At 36.3% G+C, this 24,638-nt stretch overlaps 2 protein-coding genes across 3 annotated transcripts; one reads left to right on the top strand and one right to left on the bottom strand.

Annotated features, from left to right (window-relative positions):
- Positions 1-197: 197 nt before the first annotated feature.
- Positions 198-6,901, bottom strand: LOC106139468 (CD63 antigen). Its single transcript, XM_060948381.1, has 5 exons — positions 6,709-6,901; positions 4,422-4,610; positions 3,262-3,414; positions 1,723-1,914; positions 198-1,049 (listed from the first exon to the last, which is right to left on the bottom strand). The coding sequence occupies exons 1-5, from the start codon at positions 6,766-6,768 to the stop codon at positions 978-980; spliced, it is 666 nt and encodes a 221-aa protein (XP_060804364.1). The 5' UTR covers positions 6,769-6,901; the 3' UTR covers positions 198-977.
- Positions 6,902-8,535: 1,634 nt separating this feature from the next.
- LOC106139595 (ninjurin-A) lies at positions 8,536-23,115 on the top strand. Of its 2 annotated transcripts, none has more exons than XM_013341073.2 (7): positions 8,536-8,820; positions 16,524-16,629; positions 17,525-17,644; positions 19,293-19,349; positions 20,464-20,519; positions 21,015-21,188; positions 21,612-23,115. In XM_013341073.2, the coding sequence occupies exons 1-7, from the start codon at positions 8,662-8,664 to the stop codon at positions 21,819-21,821; spliced, it is 882 nt and encodes a 293-aa protein (XP_013196527.2). In that variant the 5' UTR covers positions 8,536-8,661; the 3' UTR covers positions 21,822-23,115. The 2 variants fall into 2 exon arrangements, with proteins under 2 accessions (XP_013196527.2, XP_060804041.1); XM_060948058.1 differs by having other exon boundaries at positions 19,293-19,397.
- Positions 23,116-24,638: the final 1,523 nt, after the last annotated feature.

Genomic DNA, 24,638 nt, shown 5'->3' with positions numbered 1-24,638 from the left:
TTTCACGACTCATGTTCAAGAATCTGTCTGCCCCGCAAGGGATATAGACGTTATTGTTTGTATGTAAAAGTATATGTATGTAAGTTTTTTCTATATGGTTCTCTCTGTATGAGCTGCATCAGAAACAGGGTGCCAATTGCCCTAAAAGAAGAATCATAAATTAATTAGCCTTAAAAGCCTTAAATAAATAAAAAATATTAAACAAATATGTAATATTTATTTACCCAAATACATGGAAAAGAAAACTTCAGTGCTAGAAAAAGAAATAAAAAAGTGTCGTGGTTATTTCTAAAGCGTCAGAGAACATTAATAGCTAGAATTCACAATTATAACTTGTAGCTTTGCTAAATAAGCACGAAATGTCACAGTCTTCTTCCTTATAGAATGTGAGACGTATCAACTGTTACTGCACTCCCTGGTGTCAGAACTTTAAATCTCCTCTTAAGCCAGAAACCATTAAGGCGCCATCTAGTGGCTGTAGAAAGTAACTAATCTTTGTATTTCATTGTAATTTTACAAAATACATGTCGACCTGCGTTCTTTTAATTATCCTTCTTAACAGACAGCTAAGTTACAATATTAATTAAACAAATTTTACAAGTTATGTAAGTACTGCGATGAAAACTGAAGAAAATAAAGATATTTTATTTACTTTACAATACTCTTCTTAGAATTCTTCAAATATAATGTGACTTCAAGTTGTCATCCGTGTGGAAAATTTAATAACCATCTTTATAAAATCTATGACTATTAAATTAGAAGTAGGCAGAGATCGTGGCAAGTGGAAAGATGTAGTCTCTGCCCGTCCCTTCAGGAAAAAGGCGTAATTTTATGTATGTACCTAAGTATGTACTATAAAATTAATAGGTGTTGTGTCTATGATTTGTTAAAGTACTCACAAGTTAGGTACCTACTTTGAATAACACTGTCTTAAAACTAAACCTAGTTACAACATTAAGTTATGTATAAATAATGACTTAATAGCGAGATCTTCTGTCCTTGTTCCGTGCGTGGTTTGCCAAGCACAGTCCAAACACCACGGCTACCAGCTGAAATATACAAAATGGTCATATAAATATGGCTAACATTTGATAGAAGTTATAAGCGGCCGTATTTAATGGAAGAACGCCTACTTTACATTAAGACATACATACATATAATCACGTCTATGTCCCTTGTGGGGTAGACAGAGCCAACAGACCTGAGGGGACTGATAGGCCACGTTCAGCTATTTGGCTATAAGATAAAATTGAGATTCGAATAGAGACAGGTTGCTAGCCCATCGCCTAAAAAAAGAATCTCAAGTTTGTAAGCCTATCCCTTATTCGCCTTTTACGACATCCACGGGATAGAGATGGAGTGCTCCTATTCTTTTTTGTATTGGTGCCGGGAACCACACGGCACAGTTTAATTACATTAATAACGAAAACTTTAACTTAAATTTTAAAAGGCCCGATAAATGCCATTTTTTAGCAAATAGTAAAATTTAAGGCGATGGGCTAGCAACCTGTCACTATTTGAATCTCAATTCCATCATAAAGCTATACAGCTGAATGTGATCTTTCATTCTTTCAAGGCTTTGTCTACCCCGCAAGGAATAAAGATGTGACTGTATGTATGTATGTATCTATTAACATAATTTAACGGCTTTTGCAACAATAAGCCTTCATTTAGGCCGTCACCATTGCAGAAGTTTCGAGGAGGCGTATAAATTGAACTCACTTCAACGGCCACAACGACAATAGCGACCACGCCAATGGCCATGCCGTACGTCTCCATCAAACCTTCGACTTTGTCGTTGCAACCGCCGTAAGCGTTGGAGATGTTGCATGGTGCCGCCGCACAGCATCTGTCGGGGAGCGACAAAATGGAGGTGCCGTAGGAGATGGCGCCCAAAGGTCCGCAGCATGAGAACTGAAACAATAAAATAAATAAATATATTGTATATATACGTGCCGTGTGGTTCCCGGCACCAATACGAAAAAGAATAGGACCACTCCATCTCTTTCCCATGGGTGTCGTAAAAGGCGACTAAGGGATAGGCTTATAAAATTGCGATCTTTTTTTAGGCGATGGGCTAGCAACCTGTCACGATTTGGATCTCAATTCCATCATTAAGCCGAGCAGTTGAACGTGGCCATTCAGTCTTTTCCGGACTATTGGCTCTGTTTACCCCGTAAGGGATATAGACGTGACTATATGTATGAATGTATGTATTAATATATAGGTACGGGACAAATAACACAAATTGAGTTAGCCTCGAAGTAAGTTCGAGACTTGTGTTACGAGATACTAACTCAACGATACTATATTTTATAATATAAATAAATACTTATATAGATAAACATCCAAGATCTATGGCAATCAGAAAAAGTTCTTTTCTCATCATGCCCTGGCCGGGATTCGAACCCGGGACCTCCGGTGTCGCAGACAAGCGTACTACCGCTGCGCCACAGAGGCCGTCAAATAATAAAACAAATAATGAACAACTATTGAGGACGAGGTCAGGTCAAGTGTACCCGCAACCGGCGAGTTTGCTTAAAGAGTGTTATCAATGTGGATGAAGCGAAAAAAGTGTGCAAAGATCGTGGCGAGTGAAAAGATGTAGTCTCTGCAGGCCTACTGCTCCAGTAAAAAGGCGCGATTTTAGTCAAGCATCGAGTGACATATCAAAGGGACATTATATACCAACTAATATTTTAAGTTTATTTGTTTGTTATTTACCATTTCACGAGTTATCTACTGAATTAATCTTCTTGAAATATCACGTTGATATAATTTACAGTCTGGACTAGGATATAAGCGAAAAACCTTTTTCTTCTTTCTTTTGTAAAAAGCGCTAAATCCGTTTCATTCTGACGGCCTCTGTGGCGCAGCGGTATTACGCTTGTCTGTGACACCGGGGGTCCCGGGTTCAAATCCCGGCCAGGGCATGATGAGAAAAGAACTGTTTCTGATTGGCCTGGGTCTTGGATGTTTATTTATATAAGTATTTATTATAAAATATAGTATCGTTGAGTTAGTATCTCGTAACACAAGTCTCGAACTTACTTCGAGGCTAACGCAATCAGTATAATTTGTCCGGAAAAATAATAATAATTGTAGGTGGTCCTAAATTCACGCGGGCGAAGGTGCGGGTAAAATTTAGTATACATATAAAAGGAGAGTTAGAAGGCCTAGTTTCTCATGCTTCCAACTCCTCGTCCAAGGTAGATTTTATCACACAAACGCAAGGATGAAAAGTCAAAAAGTTAAGCTCACCGCGGTTTCAATCTCCTGGAAAGCAGCCTGGTTGTCCTGGAACAGCCTGGTGAAGTGCCTCTTGATCTCGTCCGTCAGCTCCGACAGGTTCACGAAGATGAAGGTGGCCAAAGCAATCTTGGCGATCATCAGGACAATCATGAAGATTGAGTACTGGAAAATGTCGTTGAAATTCAAACCGTGTGTTCAGAGTTACAAGTTATAATGCCGTGTGGTGTTCGGCACTTTAGAATAGAACCACTTCATATTTTTAACATGGATGTTGTAAAAGGCGATTAAGGAACAGGCTTGTAAACTTGAGATTCCTCGTGTAGGCGATAAGCTAGCAACCTGTCACTATTTGAATCTCGATTCTATCATAAATATACTATAAAGCTGAACGTGGACTTTTAGTCTGCCAAGTTGTTTTTTTTTTTCAATAGAATAGATTTATTTTCAAAATTGGATACAAGTTATCACTTACGTCTACCGCTTCATAACAGGTTGCATTGAATGATACCTTGTATCCAATTTTGAAAATAAATCTATTCTTTTGAAAAAAAAAAAAAAAACAACTTGGGCACAGTTGAGCCAAGATGCAATGATACTACCATCTTTTTCTTGAAAGGTTTCATCGGTATTTTTCTATATATAATAACTATTTATTAAAACATATTGTTTATTTATTGTAGTTTTTATATATTTGTATTTTTTTTAATCAGCTTAAAAGTACTATATTGTTGGACATAAAAAAATATTGGTTTGACCCGACGTTCTCTGTCAGACCCAAAGGTTGACTGCTAGATAATGCATTTAGCATTAATTCCGCCAATTGTGCTATACATTTTTATTTTGTGCAATGAAGTTTACATAAATAAATATTTACAATAATAATAAATAAGCACCTATTAATAGATAAATATAAATTGTGCAATACTATAATACTATATATAGCTTTAAACAATTCTAATTAGATTTAAAATTATAATGTGATATTAAGTAGGTACCTTTATGTATAAGTTTGTATGTTTACTAATACATAATAAATGTTTGCAACATCCGAATGGGTAAATATGAAGATCTGTTATACATAATATTTAAGACCTTGTTGTACTCATATTATGCAAATAAAAGTTTGAATTTGAATTTAAATAAATAAATATACAAAGAAATAAGCTCACCGTGACCAGCATGCAATTGCTCTCTCTAATAGCTCCACAGCAGCCGTAAAAGGCGACCAGGAAGACGACCGCGCCCACCACGATGGTGGTGATGGGCCCCAGCTGAAGGTTCACATCGATCTGATTCGTGATCACCGTCACTTGGAGCTGGACGGCGATGCCCACACCGAGGAGTGCTAGGCCTGCCAACTGGAAATAACAAATTTAACGTTAAAGCATTTATCATTATTAAGCATACATACATATAATTACGTCTGTATCCCTTGCGGGGTAGACAGAGCCAACAGTGTTGAAAAGACTGATAGACCACGTTTAGCTTCTTGGCTTGATGATAGAATTGAGATTCGAATAGTGACAGGTTGCTAGCCCATCGCCTAAAAAAAGAATCTCAAGTTTGTAAGCCTATCCCTTAGTCGCCTTTTACGACATCCATGGGAAAGAGATGGAGTGGTCCTATTCTTTTTTGGATTGGTGCCGGGAACCACCCGACAAATATTAAGCAAAAAAGGTATGTAAGGATCGTGGCCTAGTGATAGAATATGTATTCACAGAAACGGTACCTAAATACTTTAGACCTATATTGTAACCATATTGAAGGAATATATGATTATGAATATGAAAAGATGTAATGAATGTGTTGTAACTATTATTCTAGTAATCTTTGCATTTAAACCTCGTCTATATTGAATTGTGGGTACAACTTTCAGTTGCCTGAATGTGCAGGTTTCCTCTCCCACAACGTGAGAACTTCGGCCAGTCACATTTAAAAGAAGAGTAGGTACTTAAATTTCTTTTAAAAGTGAACGGCCGACGCTGTTACCTAGAGAGCAAATTCGACTTACACTACGTGTGTTAAAATATTTATCTCTGTAGGTAAAACGGGTTCAAAAACTAAGATTTACAAACCGAATAATAAAATAAATGATGACCTAAATAGTTTCATTTGCATTTCAATTAATTTTATCGCGATAATAAGCATAATTATACTTAACTATCGCATCGTGAACTGTTTGTATATCCGACTAGCGACCCGCCCCGGCTTCGCACGGGTGCAAAATTATAAATGTTATTATACATAAAAACCTTCCTCTTGAATCACTCTACCTGTTACAAAAAACCGCATCAAAATCCGTTGCGTAATTTTAAAGATTTAAGCATACATACAAACAGACTAAAATAGCGACTTTGTTTTATACTATGTAGTGATAGTGTCGCGGACTGTCCTATATAGAATTTTTTACATATCAATAAAGTGTTTATCTCTGCCCTGGTAAACGTATCTTATCTTATCTGAAGGTGCGGCGACAGAATAGCCATATAGGATTGGCAATTGTTAATCTTAGTGTGTGTGGGTGATCCACTTATAGGTACTATGTATCTACAAGATACACTTGTTGAAGAGACGAAGAATAATATAAGTATACCTATATACTCGTACAAATATAAATAACAACTCTTTCCCGGCGGATTAGGCAGACACACATCTTTTCACTTGCCAACATCTCTGCATACTTATTTCGCTTCATTAGCATTCATAACTCTCTTCATGTAAGCGTCCGTAAGGTTTAGGTTACGAAGATTTAAAACTTGGTATGATATTTTAGTAGTTTCCAGTGAAGATTTGCTATTTGCTCTCTGCCTGTCTCACCTGACATCATTTTAAATTCGCTCGTCGCTCCACAGAAATGAAATGGTCACATTTTACTTTTTCGGGAACCGTACCTACATGGTACCTATTTATTCTCGAAAATGTTGGTTAGACAAACTGATTAAATAAATGAGTAATAAAGACATTTATCAGATAAAAAAATACTATCGGATTACGCTTTTTATTCGGAATTGCAGGGTATTTTTAAAACTTTGTTATTCCAGATCGTCATTCAAAACTCTTTCACATCAGCTGTAAACACGACGAGATTATGGCATATAGTCCCGTGTAACCCAGGGCATTTACTTTAGTACACCTCTATTTTCAAGATTGTTACCTATGTTCACAATACCTAAACCACACAATCGTAACAACATGGCACATAATAACTAAGTATAGGAAAATGGCGTCCAGTCTCTTATCACCAGATTATAAATACCTATATAGAACAAAATCAAAAACCACGGTCCAATATGGATCAGACTCCCTTGCTAGTTAGTGGGAATTGTAAAAAAAAATCCTGAATGACCCAATCCAGGATTTCAGTGAAAAGCACACCGGGCTTCTGTTCAGAGAGGTGTGGATGTAGCCAGGGTCGGCACCATGATGAAGAAGGAGAAACAAAATCAGAACACTTACAGCAAAGAAGAGATTGGTGAAGAACAGAATGTATTTCACCAGGAATTCACCACAGCCCATTTTGATTGATTTTCTTTTATTTTTATCGGGGAAATGTACGCGCGCCGACGGCGAAAGTTGGTTATCAACTGATATGGTGATTGTTCGTAATATTGTTCCTATCAGGTAACGCTGTTATGACAAACAACTCGCTTTCAAAGAATATTATTTGTCACAGACTAATAATTTTAGCGATGATATGTTTTTTTCTTTAGGTTGAAACGGTCAAGATCATGATTGACAATTAAAACTTTAAAAAATATTGATTTTTTCCCGTTTGTTTCACCTCCTGTTATCAACAACTTGCTATAAAAGTGTGTCAAACGAGCTACAGGTTACGTATACATAGGTTTCAAAACATTATTTTTAAATCTTTTCGTGGTACAATCGAAAGCGAAAACTTATAAATAATTAAGTAATATATTTTTTTAAGTTTTTATAAAACTTTTTCATATCGGAATCTGAGCCCCGTATAATGAAGATAATGAGAATTTGACTGTGTTTCAATATTGGATTGTGTCCATCGTCCACATTCCGTGCAAGGAAAAAAGCTTTGAATAAAAGTAAAACTTTAGTAATGATGTTGTATCTAACAAAATAGTGGCACTGCCCGGTAAGGACCGTTATTATGAAATTTGGCAAATCGACCTTTTTTTGGAAATTATCAAAGAGTAAAAATTAAAGTAAATAAAGCAGTTCAAAATTTAAATAAAACTAAGTTATAACAATAAGTATAAATAACAACAAAGATACAAAAACTAGTAAAAGCTACAAATATTAAAACATAATTTAACAAAAAACTGGATTAAGTAAATTTTAATAATTAACTACTAACAAAAATATTAAAACATTTATAAAATAAATATTGCAAAACGTGTACCTTAATAATATCATTCATGAAAATAAGGCCAGTAGCTAAGGTCTTGTCCACTAAATACGAATAAAAAGGCCCCAGGGATATTTAAAATCCCAAGAATTAAAAAAAGACCGTCGACAGAAAATTTGGCGCGCAAATTTAATTGTTCCAATAAACTTTTTTAAACTTATTTGCCAGAAAAAGTGTTTCTTTTATAAATTCTAAGAATAATATGTCATGAAGAAATGTTTAGAGGTCGTCGCCCTTAGTACTCATCATTTAACTACAGTTATAGAAAATGGTTAATTTCTACTCCGCATCCTCCAATCTGGCCCTGATAACTTGACATTCGTTAAAGTTTATTATCCAATTATATTTTATCGAGCTAAATACAGCCTGTAATGTAAACTGAAACGTATGTCTACAACATTGCTTTAACTTTTTTAGTACCTATACAGGTGCAGAAGCCTGAAAGATCCTCTTCATAAAATAAGCAAATACTTATTACCGTGTGGTTGCGTCACTTTACTAGGTTTGATTATTCCTTGAATTATATTTTGGTGGTTAAATTAGAGTTGATTTGTTTGATAACCCACCCCCGGATAGTGGTCATCGGACTCCTGGTTACTCCAATAACATAAACGCCACGCGCCATGGCGTTAGTAGACTTATTAAAAGACAACAGCTTCCTATCGCTCTTTCTATCACTCGACATTATTTCTCACGCAAGCTGTATCATGTCAACTTCAAGAAACCCAAGATGGTGACGCACGTATAGGCCTCAGCAACTAGTGACGTATCATGTTAGTCTTGTCTTGGTTTCACAGATGACTAACTATTGTCAGTAATTAATGCAAACACAAAACCCGCCAACTAGTTTTGGTTATGACAAGATCAACTTCATAAGCATGGCGGTCAGTTCTCGGCGAGAATTGGCAATGCGCGCACGTACATTGAAATATCCAAAGTTAAAATAAATATTGTTGACATAAACACTGTTAATTAAGAATTTAGTTATAATTATAAGTGAAGTGATAAAAATATTGAAGTGATTGACAATGGCCAGTGGTAACGGAAGGTTGCAATTGACGGATGATAAGAAACAAGTGAAACCTTTGAATATGTCCGATGTGGAGATGATTTTCGGCAAACCCGACGGCGGGAAGAAAGAGAATGATGTTCACAAGGTCGTGAATGAAAGGAGGAACAATGAAACGGTTAGTTTTGGGTACTTTTAGATGAGTTTTGATAATTTGGGTATTTTTAATAAGAAAAAAAAAACCTTATGCCTCGATCTGTCTACTTAAATAAGTAAATCACGAGTCTAACTAAACTTTTAAAAGAAATATTGTTATACTAATATTATAAATATTAGGTAATTGGTAAGTTTTTTTGTTAGTTTTATCGTGATGCTGAAATTGGCTGACAAACAAAACGACGGGTGCTATAAATTAAAGTATGTGGTAGTTTCCACTTAGGTACATCGAGGTCATTCTATTGTATTTTGATCTTTCTGAAATGTATTCATTCATTCATATAATCACGTCTACATCCATTGCGGGGTAAACAGAGCCAGCAATCTTGAAATACTGATAGGCCACGTGCAGCTGATAGAATTGATATTCAAAAAGTGACAGGTTGCTAGCCCATCGGCTGAAAGCAGAATCCCAAGTTTATAAGCATATCCTTAAGTCGCCTTTTCCGATATCCATGGGAAAGAGATGGAGTGGTCCTATTCTTTTTTATATTGGTACCGGGAACCACACGGCAGTGATGAAATTTAAACGTTTATATATGTATATCGCAACGTACATTAAAATTTTTAGGACAATGTACTTACAAAATAAAATGTGTATGTCTAAATAAGGCCTGACCGGTTGTGCGCTTGCAAATAATAATTCAAGAAAGTTATTGGGACCTCAGCGGGCTGTCTTTGTTTCAATTGTGATTTATTTTAAATAAAAATAGTAGCAGCATACCTATCATTTGTTGATTCCTTGCATGCAATGCATAAAGAGACGATAGCGTTATCAAACCGCAACAAAAACACAATAAAGTAAGAAAAATTCTTCAATTTATAGGTAGGTACATAATCATTTATCTACAGACAATCCTCAATACCTTGTGGCGACATCTCTTGGCCAAAGTTGACAACAACCAATCATGCGACGCTATCAGTCAAAAAGCGAATAGTGTAAAACGCGCAAGCAAAGATTTCACGGATTTTTTTTTTAATATATTAAAGTGTTGAGTTGACAATATTTTTCCAAGATTAAGTTTTCTATATTAGTTGTAGACAAAAGTCGCGCCGATGGGCACCTGCTATTTGATACAGGTAGATTTCACGAATTAGAGCATGTATTCAATCTCAGACACGACACATCATCGTCTGTCGCGCGGTTCCCCAGGCATAACACCTACCTAGCCTGGCGGAAGATCTTCACTTTGGTGACGGTCGAGCCGAATCATCGCTCCCGCTAGAACCTTTTTAACTGTGTGTGCCATTTGGATTAGCTAGTTTCATCTCAAAACTTTAAATAAAATTACAACAAAGTCATGCACTTTGTTGTTATTTTATTTAAAGTTTTGAGTTTTACATATTTGTTTGAAGAAAATGCTGCAGTGCAGTTTGTTACCGCTTCTTCTGCACTGACGCCTTGGAAGCGGCAGTAAACTTAGTTTTTAAGTAATTAATTTGACGTCAACCAATGTTGTTAAACCATACGTTTTGACAATTATTAAGCGATATATAGTATCCTATAGTAATGAATAAAAATTTTGAATTTTGAATTTTTAATATAAAAACAACATAAAATTCTTGACAAAAAGGCGATGAGCGTCGTTAAAAATGTTGGACAATAAGGAGTGTCTTTTAATAAAAAAAAATTAGCTGTCCCTGCAAACGTTATTTTGCCATATAAATAATTTTTAAGTAATATCTAGTTAACATAAAATTTTAAGCGATATGAAAAATAGATGTTGGCCGATTCTCAGACCTACTCAATATGCTCACAAAATTTCATGAGTATCGGTCATGCCGTTTCGGAGGAGTACGGGAACAAATATAGTTACACGAGAATTTTATAAATAAGATATTTCTCCATGAAAACTGGTGAAAGAATGAGGCATGTAGTGAGTAAGTACATAAAAACAACAGTATCGTGCAGTTAATTCGTCGGTTATCGTCAAACAAACGACGTTGAGTTATTCCAGACTTCTAAATGGGGAAGTAAAAATAAACTGAACTATAGTTACTGAGCAATTTCATAAATCATAGATAGAATTAAAGATAAATGTAAACCCTATTTACTGAGATATTTCATAATTCGAATTCTAAAACTATCAGATTTTGCAATTAATTGTTAATTTAGGCAGAAATTAGAATTATGTCGATTATCACCTGTGTACATATTGATGCCTTTTTTGTAAAAACATAGCCTGTAGGGAGCATATATAGTACATACATACACATATTACGCCTGTTTCCCATTGGGGTAGGCAGAGACTATGAATTTACACTTGCTAACAGACCTCTCCGTTTCAAATAAACAGTAGTACTAGCAAAATACGATTGGCTAACTTCAAAAAACAATTTTGTTTAAATAATTATTATGAGTTACGTACTACGTATATCCTTTTTAGGGTAGAAAGATCAAACAATGTCGAAACGACTGTATGGCCACGTTCAGCTGTAGGCTTCATGATGAAATTGAGATTTAAATAGTGACAGGTTTCTAGCCCATCGCCTACAAGAGATATCCCAAGTTTTATAGGCCTTATTATGAGTAATGATATGTTTAATTAGTTACTGTTTACTTCTTTCCATCATAACTATATTTTGATAGGTAACTCATCTTTTTCCTGAGACAATGACGTCACCTAAAGCAGAATCTCTTGCTCGCAAACCTGTTTTATGGCCAATGTATATTTATTACATTCCTGCATCCAAAGTGGTTTTATCGGTAAAAACTAAAACCCGTAATTTTGTGAAATCTTCAGATCTGCAGAACTTTTGTATCGATGTTTTAAAAAATCTGACTTATTTGATTCAAAAGGACACCGCACTTTATTTTTATCTTCTAATTAATACGAGTAGCTTAGCTCCACCCGCGCATTTAGTGCCACCTATACAATAACACAGGTTTTTCGCAAATCCTGAACAATAGTTTTTACCGGGATGAAAAGTACCTTATGTCCTTTACCAGACTTTAATTATCTATACGCAAAATATCAAAAAGAACGGTTTAGTAGCACGCGTGAATAGAAAATAATATCAAGAATCATGGCTAAAATTCTATTATTTATATATAATTATTCTAGCGTCTGTGACCGGTAGAAATGGAAGTACATCACTGAGAGAACAATCCTCGGAAAAGACGCTGAACATCTCTCCGGGTACCTCGTCTGCGCAACCGCAACCACTCTGACAAGAGTGTTCGACTAAGAAGAAGAATTTTATTATCTATCTCACTCGAACAGCTTTTTTTACTTTCTCTAACTAATCATTATACAGTAATCGGCCTCGATATGCCCCAAAGAAATCTTAATTACAATTTCCATTTACTGTTTTGTCTTGAACTGATAAATCGTTACTAAAATTACACTTGAATTCAAACTCACGTTTCATTGATAATGATAAAGTACACAAAACAATACAAGTACCTACAATAAGGAAGCCAGTACAGGAGGCACTAATAATGATGTTACAAAAGTAACTGAAGCACGGCAGGTCATCGACCCCTCCCCCGCTGTTGACTCAAATGCTTAACGTCATGAAGCGACCTTCGAATTAGTTTCAATACAGCCTCCAAACATTGATGGTCTCATCGTGATGATTACATAACCTCATTGCTCAGGAATTTGCAATAGACTGAAATTATTTAAAAATTTGTATTTGACTAATTAACCTGATCCAAAGCGTTGACCGAAAGGATAGAACCGTCTTTATTTATAATGTTATAAAAATATGCCGTGTGGGTCCCGGCACCAATAAAAAAAAGACTAGGACTACTTCATCTCTTTCCTATGCATGTCGTAAAAGGCGACTAAGAGATTGGCTTATAAATTTGGGATTCATCTTTGAGGCTCGCAACCTGTCGCTAATTGAATCTCAATTCTATCATTAAGCCAAACAGCTGTACGTGGCCTATCACTCTTTTAGAAACAGTTGGGTCTGTCTACCCCGCAAGGGATATAGACGTGATTATATGTATGTTTATATTACTATTTAATAAAGTTCCTATGGATGAATTACTGATCGACATGTAAAAGCTATCATTTGGAACGAATTAATGCAATAGCTACAGTTATTATCGTAACTAGACAAATGATGAAGCATTCAGGAGAAAACTGGGTTTATAACACGAGTGTTGAAATCCAACGATGATTCAGATTCAGTAGAAATCTGGTGTAAACGAACGCACAACGCGTATTACTGAATTTTACACGAATGGTTTTCCCTATTTTGTGTTCACTTTACAAGATACATATACATATGTAGTTCTTTAGAATTTCATACCTCATATTTGTAGGTAGGTAGACGCAGTGAACTAATTTAAATTATAAATTTTTCGCTCTGGATGATGCGGAATATTTTCCTCAGTTAAGCGGTTTAAATCAATTGTTTGAATTATTTACTTAAATTTATTATCAGTTTTACACACACACACATACATACATAAAATCACGTCTATACCCCTTGCGGGGTAGACAGAGCCGTCAGTCTCGTAACCAGTTTATCCAGTTTTACATTAACACGATAACAGTGGACAAATAACATTCGTTGACGAAGCCAAAATAGATCCTTTATTGCCGTCCTTGAGTACCTTAAAGCAATTAAATAGCTAAAAGCTTATTATTTCCGTTAACGAACTAAAATAATAAGTTAACCAGTATTTATTTTATTTATACTGATCAAGTGGCCAGATGTAGGAACGAGTTAGCCGATCTTGAATGTAATAATTATCTATAGGTTATTGAAATATAAGATACATCAAGAAGATGTCTGATTCGAGTACTAAGCCTATTGCATGATCAATGGCTTGTGTTTGATCGTTTTTATCGTCGTTTTAAATAATTTATGCGCTATAATTGCGTCACTAAATAAATGCCTCATTGTCCAAGACGTTACTGGCTCCAATTTAAGATATAAACACCCGTCACTTCATTAAGTGTTAGACGGGTGTTAATTCTTAAGTTATTAGATTAAGAGATAGTAGATTAGATTAGAGTAGATTATCTAAGGGTAACCCTACGTTTCTGTGATGGGTTGACAACGAAAATGGCAGAATATTTCCAAAAAAAGTAAAAATTTGGCATGTTTCTTTGGATAAGTGAGCACTTTGCATGTAATTCCCGTGGGAACGGAAGTAAACTTGTAAACTTGTTTGAGCCAAAACTTGTAACTTTTAATAATAATTTCGTGTGTGATACAGTCGGTAAAAACCCACTCTTGCTACCTATGAATAATTTTCAGCAGACGAAATTAAATTATCCATTTTTCCGTGAAAATTTCAGAGGAAAATGCGTGCGGTTCTCAGAACATTTGCGGGGCGATTTAACAATTTGGCAGATACTCATAGCAACTATTTATAACCTCAATGAATTGTGATGTCAAAGTCAAGGTCACAGAACTCGGAGACCGGCGCCGCCTTTTCATTTTGCTCTGTTATTATGACATACATACATCACGCCTCTTTCCCGGAGGGGTAGGCAGAGACTATTTTTCCATTTACCTTGATCCCTGTATACTTCTTTCGCTTCATCGACATTCATTACTCTCTATTTGCAAGCTCATCGGTTTACTCACTCTGACCTTACCGATTGCCAGGACGTCCTTGATTTGATCAAGGTACGTTCATCTAGGCCTTTCCCTTCAAACGTTCCCATTCTCACACTGAACATTGTAATTAATAATTACATTTTCCATTGCAATAACAATCGATTCTGTTGGTTTACTACTGGTATATGAGTCTGCGCAGACTACGTATTGCAGTAGGAATGTCTTCCGCGCTTGCATATCCTTCTTTGCGTCTTTGTTGAGACGAATATGTAGTTATAATTTTTTAAATATCTACTTATTAGTCTTTTGCTACTTGTAAGGCACCGACCTGAAGGTTACTTTAAAATAAATTTTGAAATTTGCAAGAGATTTTTTAAAGGAGCACCTCAAGGAACAAATCTATGCAGTTGCATTTTAATATGTCGATTGACATTTGTAACATCCCTATTAATTGCTTTCGTCAATAAAAATATATTGATTGATTGATTGATTACTCAAATCAATACACAGCCGCGGAAATAATTAAAACTCAACAAATAATTAAATGACGCGACTAATTAAACTAATTAACGGGAACTAGGTAAGACTCATTTGTTAAACCACAAGTAGGTATCACAACTCTAATAACATGCATTATTGTCAACAATTCTAGTTTAAATGACTGTTTGTGGGTCAATGTCAATGAAGTAGGTAGCGTCTTCTATTAGTGGAAAATTGGGCAGACCATTTATTTAGCCTTAATTTAAAAGTAATTTACCAATGAGATAAAAATAAAATATGCATTGACGATTTAGCTTGTGTTGGATTCGTGAGGGGTACTAAAACGTCTAAAACAGATTTTAGAAATTACACAGATAATTGAATACTACTTTCCATAAAATATTTGCTCAACGATTATTTTGTTCCCACCATTTTTTGTGCCGTGTGGTTTCCGGCACCAATATAAAAAAAATAAGAACACTCCATCTCTTTCCCACGGATGTCGTAAAAGGCCACTAAGGGATGAGGCTTATACACGTGGGATTCTTCTTTTATACGATGGGCGAGCAACCTGTAACTATTTAAATCTTAATTCTATCATGAGCCCTATTAGCTGAACGTGGCATATCAATCTTTCAAGACTGCTGGCTCTGTCTATCCCACAAGGGATAAAGACGTGATCATATGAATATGCATCAATTATTTTTTTTAAAGTCAGGCAATAAAATCTTTTTTGCCGGCAATAAATTTTGTTTTTTTGATAAATCATGCTAACTGTACATCCATGCACTCAAAACAATTTGGGGCCAACGGATGCAATTATGAGTACCAGAATTCACCGCCTAATTAGTCATACAGAACCGGTAATTGTGGGGAATCCACTATTAAAATTAAAAAAAAAAAAAAATTCAAAATTTTTTATTCATTATTAATAGGATACTATTATATCGCTTAATAACTGTCGTATGGTTTAACAACTTGGTTGACGTCAAATAAATTACTTAAAAACTAAGTTTACTGCCGCTTCCAAGGCGTCAGTGCAGAAGAAGCGGTAACAAACTGCAACTGCGGTAACAAAAATTAAAATCATAAAGAAGTACCGCCATGTTGGGAAATCATACTCTACCCGTCGCGATTGAACTATTAAAGGTTCTCAAATGTTGTCATTTCGCACATCAATTTAAAGATCGAATTTAAAGCTGACCTCTTACAGTTTGAAAACAACATCTCTATAAAACCTGCACATTCTGGAAACTTTAAAACAACTGAATCCATGATAATAGTTTCTATGATATGATTCGGAATACCGGATTGTTCTTCATATAAATACATACATATAATCACGTATATATCCCATGTTTTTTAATGTAGACAATGTGAATTCGTCCAGGATTTAGATTTAAGAGATCTATATTTGTATATTGACGTCCGATGAAAATGCTGCAGTGTAGTTTGTTCCGCCGCTTCTTCTACACATGCGCTTTGGAAGCGGTAGTAGTTATAATTAGATTTAAGTGATGTGACGTCAATAAGTGATCACTTGTATCCAATTTTGAAAATAAATCTATTCTTTTCTACACAGTTATGCGATAAATATTTTGAGTTTGAATTTGAAAGATACCTACTAGGTTTGTTAATATTTTATTTCTTTTATTTCAGAACCCATCAAGCAATGCTACCAATAAAGCGGAAGACCAGGAGTCTCCGCGCGCCAGCCAGCCGCTGTTGGAGCCCGATCGGGGCAAGCAGAAGCCGCCCATTGCAGGTAACTGTTTAAATCAAGGTTCTTATTGTGCCGTGTGGTTCCCGGCACCAATACAAAAAAGAATAGGACCACTCCATCTCTTTCCCATGGATGTCGTAAAAGGCGACTAAGGGGATAGGCTTACAAACTTGAGATTCTTTTTTTAGGCGATAGGCTAGCAACTTGTCACTATTCCAATCTCAATTCTATCTTAAAGCCAAATAGCTGAACGTGGCCTATCAGTCCGCTCAGAACTGTTGGCTCTGTCTACCCCGCAAGGGATATAGACGTGATTATATGTATGTATGTTCTTATTGAAAATCTGCACTATACACACATACAATTACCACGTCTTTATCCCTTAAGGGGTAGAGCCAAGAGTTTGTGTAAACTCTTAGATCATCCCAATCCTATAAATAAGACCATTGCATCTCTTTCCAATGGACGTCGTAAAATGCGACTGAGGTAAAAGGTAAATTTATCTGGTGCAGCTTTAACCATATGGTTGGCAGGTTGCGGAGGTCCGCGGGAGTTGCTTTGTGTAAAAACCTGACTTACCCAATTCAGGATCATGGTCAAACTTCGCACCAGGGGCGAGGGTGTAACCAGGACAAAGAAGTACTTACGTGTGGCGACATATCTACGCCACTCGTCACAACATCCAATCACACAACACCTGTCAATCATCGCGAACCGCTCAACCAATAGCAGCGACGAATTTAAATCGCGATTTCAAAGATTTCATGGATTGGAGCTATGTATACAACCTCCGACACAACATTGTCGGAGCCGCGGTTCCCCAGGCATAATACCTAGCCTGGCGGAAGATTTTCCCTTTGGTGGCGGTCGAGCCGAATCATCGCTCCCGCTACATACGTTTACAAATTATGTAACATCAATCGTGTCTGCATTCCAGGGCCAGAAATCGACGACCTGGATGATGAGAAGTCGGTGACCAACAAAGCTCCCTTCCCGGGCATTGATGACGGTCTATTGGAGACAGAAGACAAACCACATAAAGAACCTCACGATGAAGGTAATAATGGCAACGACTATTCTTCTTTTATCTACGAGTAGAATCAGGATCTAGGTGAAGTGATGGATGACACCGGTGAAGTTCTAATGCTAAGAATTAACAACGATCTTTTTTGAAATTTCTTCCAATCTATACCTACTTCTGCGAGTAAACGAATGTTACAAAGATGTTAAAGTTTGCTTAACTTTGGAAGGGCTAATCTTCGCAAATACTGATCAGATCATGTAAATTCTTTCACCATTAAAATGGTACGTAATTTGATAAGTACTTACTACTTATATGATATGTATGTAGATTTATATAGAAATGTCTTCCCTAGTCTTGACATGTTCCGAGGGTCTGTTCACTTCAAACTTCGACGTCTGAGTTTCCTTGTGACTTTCTGCGTATCTTGTTCCACTTTTTCCAAATATCGGCATCCTCAATATGGCTCTAGCGATATTTTCACTTCAGAATTAAAGTCCCCTTCTACTCCAGCAGGGGATGCGGAGCCAGGGTAAGGCAAACGATCATTGGCGGGTAAAATAAAAATAAAACCTGGTAGGTACTTGCGATTTTTATCATGAAAGTTCACTTTTAGGCCAATGGTTATCAAAACTTTGCAACCCAGGGATGTGGTTTCTTTGATAAATAGCTGTACCGCTACATTCTGATAACGTGTGCCCCTAAGGTTGCTATTTATGGAACGGTGACATTGTCTACAAATGATATCATTTTAGTATACTTACTTACTAATAAAATAACTTGTTTCCATTAAAATTTGAGGAATTACCCGAAATGTTGTTAACATACACACTGAAGAATGTATTACTCTTAGAAGATAAGTTCAATATAGTTGTAACATCATTTGCAATGAACCCTCGAATACATATTGACGATTAGAATGCAATCGGGAAATCTATAGATCTTCGATTTCCGGGTTATATTTTATGAACTGTTTAGAATCAGGTAATGTGAGGCACCATGTTGAATCTATACGGTTAACGAACCTTTGTTTGCATCATATAATTTTAATGACTCACTGATCAACGCCCATACAGTTTGAGATTTAAATAAACAATTATTTTGGGTGTAACATGTCATCAAACAAAGTCTAGACAAAAAATTGTTACAACATTTTATGAAATAGGTAGCAAATATTGGTACGTGGGCTCTGAAGCACATTCATAATTCAACTGGAAATAAGAAAAGATGAGAGGTAAACCTTCTCATAATAATTTAATATATATAAGACGATTCATTGATATTTAATAATTTATTTCTCCACTAAATTAGAAAAACGTACAATACATTTTAAGCTTATTTATGTACAAAATTACATTAGCATATGTACTTAAAAGCTATAAATTTTATGAAGAGCGGTGCTTATTCGAGAATTACCTAAATACCTAGGCTGGAATACTTAGGTATTGTGTTGATCCACACCTCTGAGACAGCCGAATAAATACATGAGCTCTACAGCTCTCCTTTGAAATTTAAGTGACCATCTTCTTCGTAAATATTTATTTGTTAATGACAACAGTAAACTTGACCATACAGCTGAACGTAGCCTCCCAGACTTTTCGAAACTGTTGGTTCTGTCTACCTTGTAAGGAATTAAGACGGTAATTATATGCATGTATTGACCATATTATCTTTTTAATTCCAGATGACGACGTGGACAAAGAACTCCCTCCCCACGAGGACAGCGCCGGCACAGACGAGGGTAAATGGTGGCTCACGGGAGGGCAAGACCAGCCCGACTATCCTTATGGTGACTGCACTAATCCACTTGACGAGTGAAGCCAGGGTCCTGTCTTAGTTTAGATACAACTTCATTATTAACGATTCACTTTTGCAAGTGGTTTAAGGAAAATCCCAACCCAGAAACTTCTTTTTCTCACTTGCCTATAAAATCTAAATAATTAGGTCCCAGTTGAATCCTCACCACTCTGGAGAGGAGCCCGGGTATGCCTTTGACAATGAATCCTGGATTGGGATCAACTATGACACGACCTTGGCTTCAGAACATTATCGTCACCTGCATAAGCAACATTCGGAATTCTTAAATCAGTCAAAAAAATTTTTTCTTTAAAATTTAAAAACTATTGGCACTTTCCCGAAAATATTTTGTGTAAAATTATAATTTCCTGTTCAGATGGAATTGATTGCGTCTAAATTGTACAATTTGCATTATGTAGTGCGCATACGCACAGGACTAACAAAAGATCAGGTGCTCGCACGAGTATGATGCATGGCTTGGCTATCTTTATATGAAACATGTAATAAGTGAGTGTACATATTTTTCTCATAGATGTCGTAAAAAGCGACTACGGGATAGGCTTTTAAACTTAGGATTCCTCTTGTAGACATGGGCTACCAACCTGTGACTAAGTCACCGTTCATAATTTATAAGAAATACGTCGCGTTGAGAGACCGCTCATAATTATGTTCGGGGTTCGTTTACGTTTATTCCCGATGGGAATGGGGGACCCCATTATTTGTCCACCACTTGTGGACATCGAGAAAAGATGTTTTGTATCCACTAGTGGGTGACTATGCTAATGAAATATTCCCATTGTACCAGTTTATCACATGCTGATCAATTTTGGGCTTCCTGAATCCAAATCTTCTCACGGGGAATTTACAAATAAGTTGTACACTAAGATAAAAAAATATGTGGTAGTTTTATAAGGTTGTGCACGATGAGCGTACCTTATGTAAAATTAAATACTGCATGCGCGTAATGTAAATATCTGCATACATTTGCATGAATCTTTTTGCATCACGATGTGTACTTTGGTAGGAAATTAATTTATTTTTGTTCTCTTTGGTTGCAGATATAAATGGCACCAGATTTGATATTGAAGATCGGCTGGGCTCTCCTATACCAGGTGTACGTAACATCTTTCTTATCTTCTCTTAGAACTATTTAATTCTAATAATTTGTCAATTCCCATATTAGACATGGGCAACCTCCAATGATTTCCACGTTGACCTGGCCTGTTATATAAATAATTCATTATCATCATCAAAAAGTCAGATAAACACGGTACAACTCTCGTTTATCCTCCTTGATACTGGAAAGGAACGTTCGTTACTCATCATGGCCTGGCCGGGATTCGAACCCGGGACCTAAGTTACCGCTGCGCCACAAGACGCCGTCAATGGTTAAACATCAAATTAATTCCTCTATCTAAATGTTACAAAGACTCATACATACATAAAATCACCTCTTTCCCGGAGGGGTAGGCAGAGACTACCTCTTTCCATTTGCCACGATATCTGCATACTTCCTTCGCTTCATCCACATTCATAACTCTCTTCATACAAAGACTCTTGCCACGAGTACAGGTATTTTCACAATGTTTTGCCCTAATAAAATTTCCAGGTTATCCCAGACGTGAACACATACCAGCAGAAGAAGAACCTGGCCCAGGGCATGATGGACCTGGCTCTCTTCACGGCCAACACCAACCAGCTGCGATACGTCATCGAGACTTCCAGCAACCATCCGTACTACTACTTCAGCTTGGTTTCTATAAGCTTCAGTCTATTCTTGCAGGTAAATCAGTTCAGAATGAAGTGTTTGAATCTAGTCTTATCTTCTTTCCATCCTGACGTTAGAGCTGGTTAAAATCTCAACTTTTTGTAGAGGAGCCCTGAGTGGTTTGGGCAAGTCACCCGATTTTAACAATAAACACCTTTAAGACTGATCCTGGATTGAGTAATCCTGGCGTTTAATGCGACACGAAGAAACTGCCGTCTGAGCTCCACAACCTAGGAAGGCAGCCGGCGTTGCTCTAAGTCCGCAACCATTGCAGGGGAACCTAACTTTTGTTCCTACACATATTTGATCATTCCATTATCTCTGTTGCATTATATAACCGGCAATTGTGGAACCACTGGTCCCATAAGGACCAGAAACCACACGGCACGGCACCGATACTTAAACAAAACACTATTAGGTTCTTCCTTTCCTCCACAGATCGCCGTCGGCATCGGTCTAATCCTGAACAGCCGTTACAACGTAAAAGACGAAAAGGACATCTGCAAAGCGGACAAGATCAACAACATGACGGTCCTGGGGATATTCCTCATCACAATCGTCAACGTCTTCATCGCCGCCTTCAGCGTAGCCCCGACCAGCACTGGTATACCCGTGGTGTTACCAGCGCCCGTTCAACAGGCTGGATAGTGAATCTCGTATATTTAGTGACCTTTGTGACATTTAGAGTGTACCTTGGAAGGAGAACTAATTAAGGTCCACAAGAGTATTTATTTGTTATTTACCGAGATAATAGCTTTGATTGTTCTCATATAATATGCTGAATTATAGAAAGTCTGCAAGACCAACAAGTGAATTGGTCAGTTAATCAAATCAGATAATGAATAATCAAATAATACTAGGTACTACTACAGCCTGGAATGAGAAAGGTAACTTTGCTGGTATGGTGATCTTGTGTTAAGTGTGAATTACAAAAACTAAGAAGTTACTTCTTACTTGTTTGTACTGACATATGTTATACCCTGGTATCACAATCCTTAATATTCGCCAAGTCCATTAAACTTGACCTTCTTCTTAGGTCTGTTATCACTGCCATAGTACTAACTAGCAAGTATTCTTTCTCGTGGTTATTGCTACTGACACACTCAGGGTAGTTTTTTAGACTAGACTCAACAACCACCATCCACGCCACCTTCATCACAATCTAGGTAGATATATGTATTTAATTGTACAATACAACCAATCATACTTAGTTACGTACATATTGTACCTTTATTATGCAAATAAAAGTTTGAGTTTTGAGTTGAGGGTCAAGTATGTACCTTATAACTTTTTAACGGGCACAATTATCTGCCGTTCTGTATAAAGGACATAAACGAGTGAAGAGAACATTTATTTTACCACAAAACCAATAAAAACAACGCTATGATCGACATATTATGCCTTGTTACAATTAAATACATCTACCTAGATTGTGATAAACTTGTGGCGTGGATGGTGATTTTTCTCCCAAGGAACGGGATACCTGATTGTGTAAGACTTGTAAATGTAATTTTGCTGCATTGATTAGCTTCATGTGTCACCCGACTCAAAATTGTGGGTTGTTAAAATTCTATTAACATCTCTTATGATATGAATCTCGTATATAAAATCTCGTGTTAACTAGTAATAAGAACATTATATTTAATTTTTTTTATATTCAATGCATAGCTAATGCTTCTTTCATGTACTAAAAGTACTTAAGTTTCTTGTGAGAAGTCTTTTTATACATTTTACTTTATGAAATTATAATAATCTTGGACTTACTTTTCTCTATCAGTTTTTGCCAGTTAACGGACTGAAATACTGTGATATAAGACTGCACATACTCAAATTTCAATACCTATTTGGATATTTTAGTTCAATTTTAACTCATTATTAAAATATTTTTGATTTGATCAAATTTTATGAACTGTAAATATTTTTAAGTGTAAATAAATATAGGTTACCGAATAAAACATGTTTTTTTTATACCTCCCATTTTCGACTTTTGCTTTGACGAAACTAAACCATATTTGATGAACAAAACTAGGTGAACATTTTCCGTTTTATTCTCCATAGTATTAAAAATAATCACGGGATGAAAAATAAAAGGCAAAAATCTTCAGAATCCAAATGTATTGAATACAAAACAAATCTAGTAATTGTCAAGTGGCAATTTTAAAATATTCTATTATAATAATAGTTAATAAGAGGATCGCCGTGCGCGCGTATACTATATGTTACAACAGCCGCTGTCAGGGCCGCGCACTCTAACCTACGCTCGAGACGGGTCGCCATTCGAGAGAACAAAATCTCGATTGAAGTAGAATTTAAGAGAAAATACTTGATTTTAATAAGAATTTTCTCATATATTCTCGTATTGTCGACCCATCAAGTTACATATACATGGCCCGCGTCGACCTACAGACGTTTGTTGGACGAACGGAGGAGACAAACCATTTGTGTTTTGTGAGCATTTGAAATTCAATATCGTTGTGAAAAATTGAGCTAGGCCCAAACTAAGTTACCAGAAGGGTTAGTGCGAGTTCTACTCGATCAAACTCGTCGAACCAGTAATCACGAAATTGTATGAAATTGCATTAGTGCCATCGCGTTACCACTAGGTGGCGCTTATCAAATCGCATACAAATTCGCGTTTACTTGCTCGCCGCGTTTGATCGAGTGAAGCACTAACCCCTGATGTTACTTGATACTAGCTCAACGATTCATAAGTCAAGAATGAAAAACATTTAGTATTATAAATGGCGTTTCGAAAAGGAGAATCAAAGTTTATCATAAGAATCTTATTTTACATAAACGCGAACATCGCAAACTGCAAGCTTTTATCGATCCCTCTTTTACATTAATATGGCAAAACATTTCGAGATCAGGTATTTTAGCTTGACATTGCGAATAAGCTGCAATTCGAAAAAAACAAACAAATATAAAATAGTTTCTCCATCCGTCCGTTGTTGTCTTAGGCGCGCGGGCCCGCTCAGATTTCACAATTTATATACTAAATCAATTTCTATTCCATATTAAATATTCCTTACAAACGCGTATTGCCTGCGTCTCGGCACCTCAACCGTATTGCCCTGGTGTTGCATTCACTTTGTGACGAAAATTGCATCCCAAATATATAAATATATATCGGTAAAATGATTAAAGTAACATTAAAAATCTATACATGTATAGGAACAAAATTGTTGAAAAAAAAAGAGGAAAAAATAATGCTCTAATAAATAGCCGTTCTAGCAATAGCTTCAATGATAAAATTTTTAGAGAAAAGGGTCACATAAGGTCATGTTGCTACAGCTCCAAGCTACATATTGAGATAGGCTTCTACCAAAATGCAAGACTTTTCAAGCTTATCGTAGATAGGATTCATGAACTAGAGAAAATTATTGCTTTTCACCAGAAAGCGCACATCAAAATGGCCGATTACTCCAGACTTTATTTTGCACCAAAATGGCGGCTTTCTGTTCC

Source organism: Amyelois transitella, chromosome 15, assembly GCF_032362555.1.
Source record: "Amyelois transitella isolate CPQ chromosome 15, ilAmyTran1.1, whole genome shotgun sequence".
NCBI lineage: Eukaryota > Metazoa > Arthropoda > Insecta > Lepidoptera > Pyralidae > Amyelois > Amyelois transitella.
Note: the sequence above shows the minus strand (reverse complement) of the source record. Positions and strands in the feature narration are given on the sequence as shown.

Bases quoted from the DNA above. Each gene is read 5' to 3' on its own strand.
- LOC106139595 (XM_060948058.1), top strand. From the start codon at position 8,662: ATGGCCAGTGGTAACGGAAGGTTGCAATTGACGGATGATAAGAAACAA. The intron at 16,630-17,524 runs GTAACTGTTTAA...TCTGCATTCCAG, and splicing joins GCAGAAGCCGCCCATTGCAG to GGCCAGAAATCGACGACCTG. The intron at 19,398-20,463 runs GTGACTGCACTA...CTTTGGTTGCAG, and splicing joins CCAGCCCGACTATCCTTATG to ATATAAATGGCACCAGATTT.
- LOC106139468 (XM_060948381.1), bottom strand. From the start codon at position 6,768: ATGGGCTGTGGTGAATTCCTGGTGAAATACATTCTGTTCTTCACCAAT. The intron at 3,415-4,421 runs GTGAGCTTATTT...GACATTTTCCAG, and splicing joins GCAATTGCATGCTGGTCACG to TACTCAATCTTCATGATTGT. The intron at 1,050-1,722 runs GTGAGTTCAATT...TGTATATTTCAG, and splicing joins TTGTCGTTGTGGCCGTTGAA to CTGGTAGCCGTGGTGTTTGG.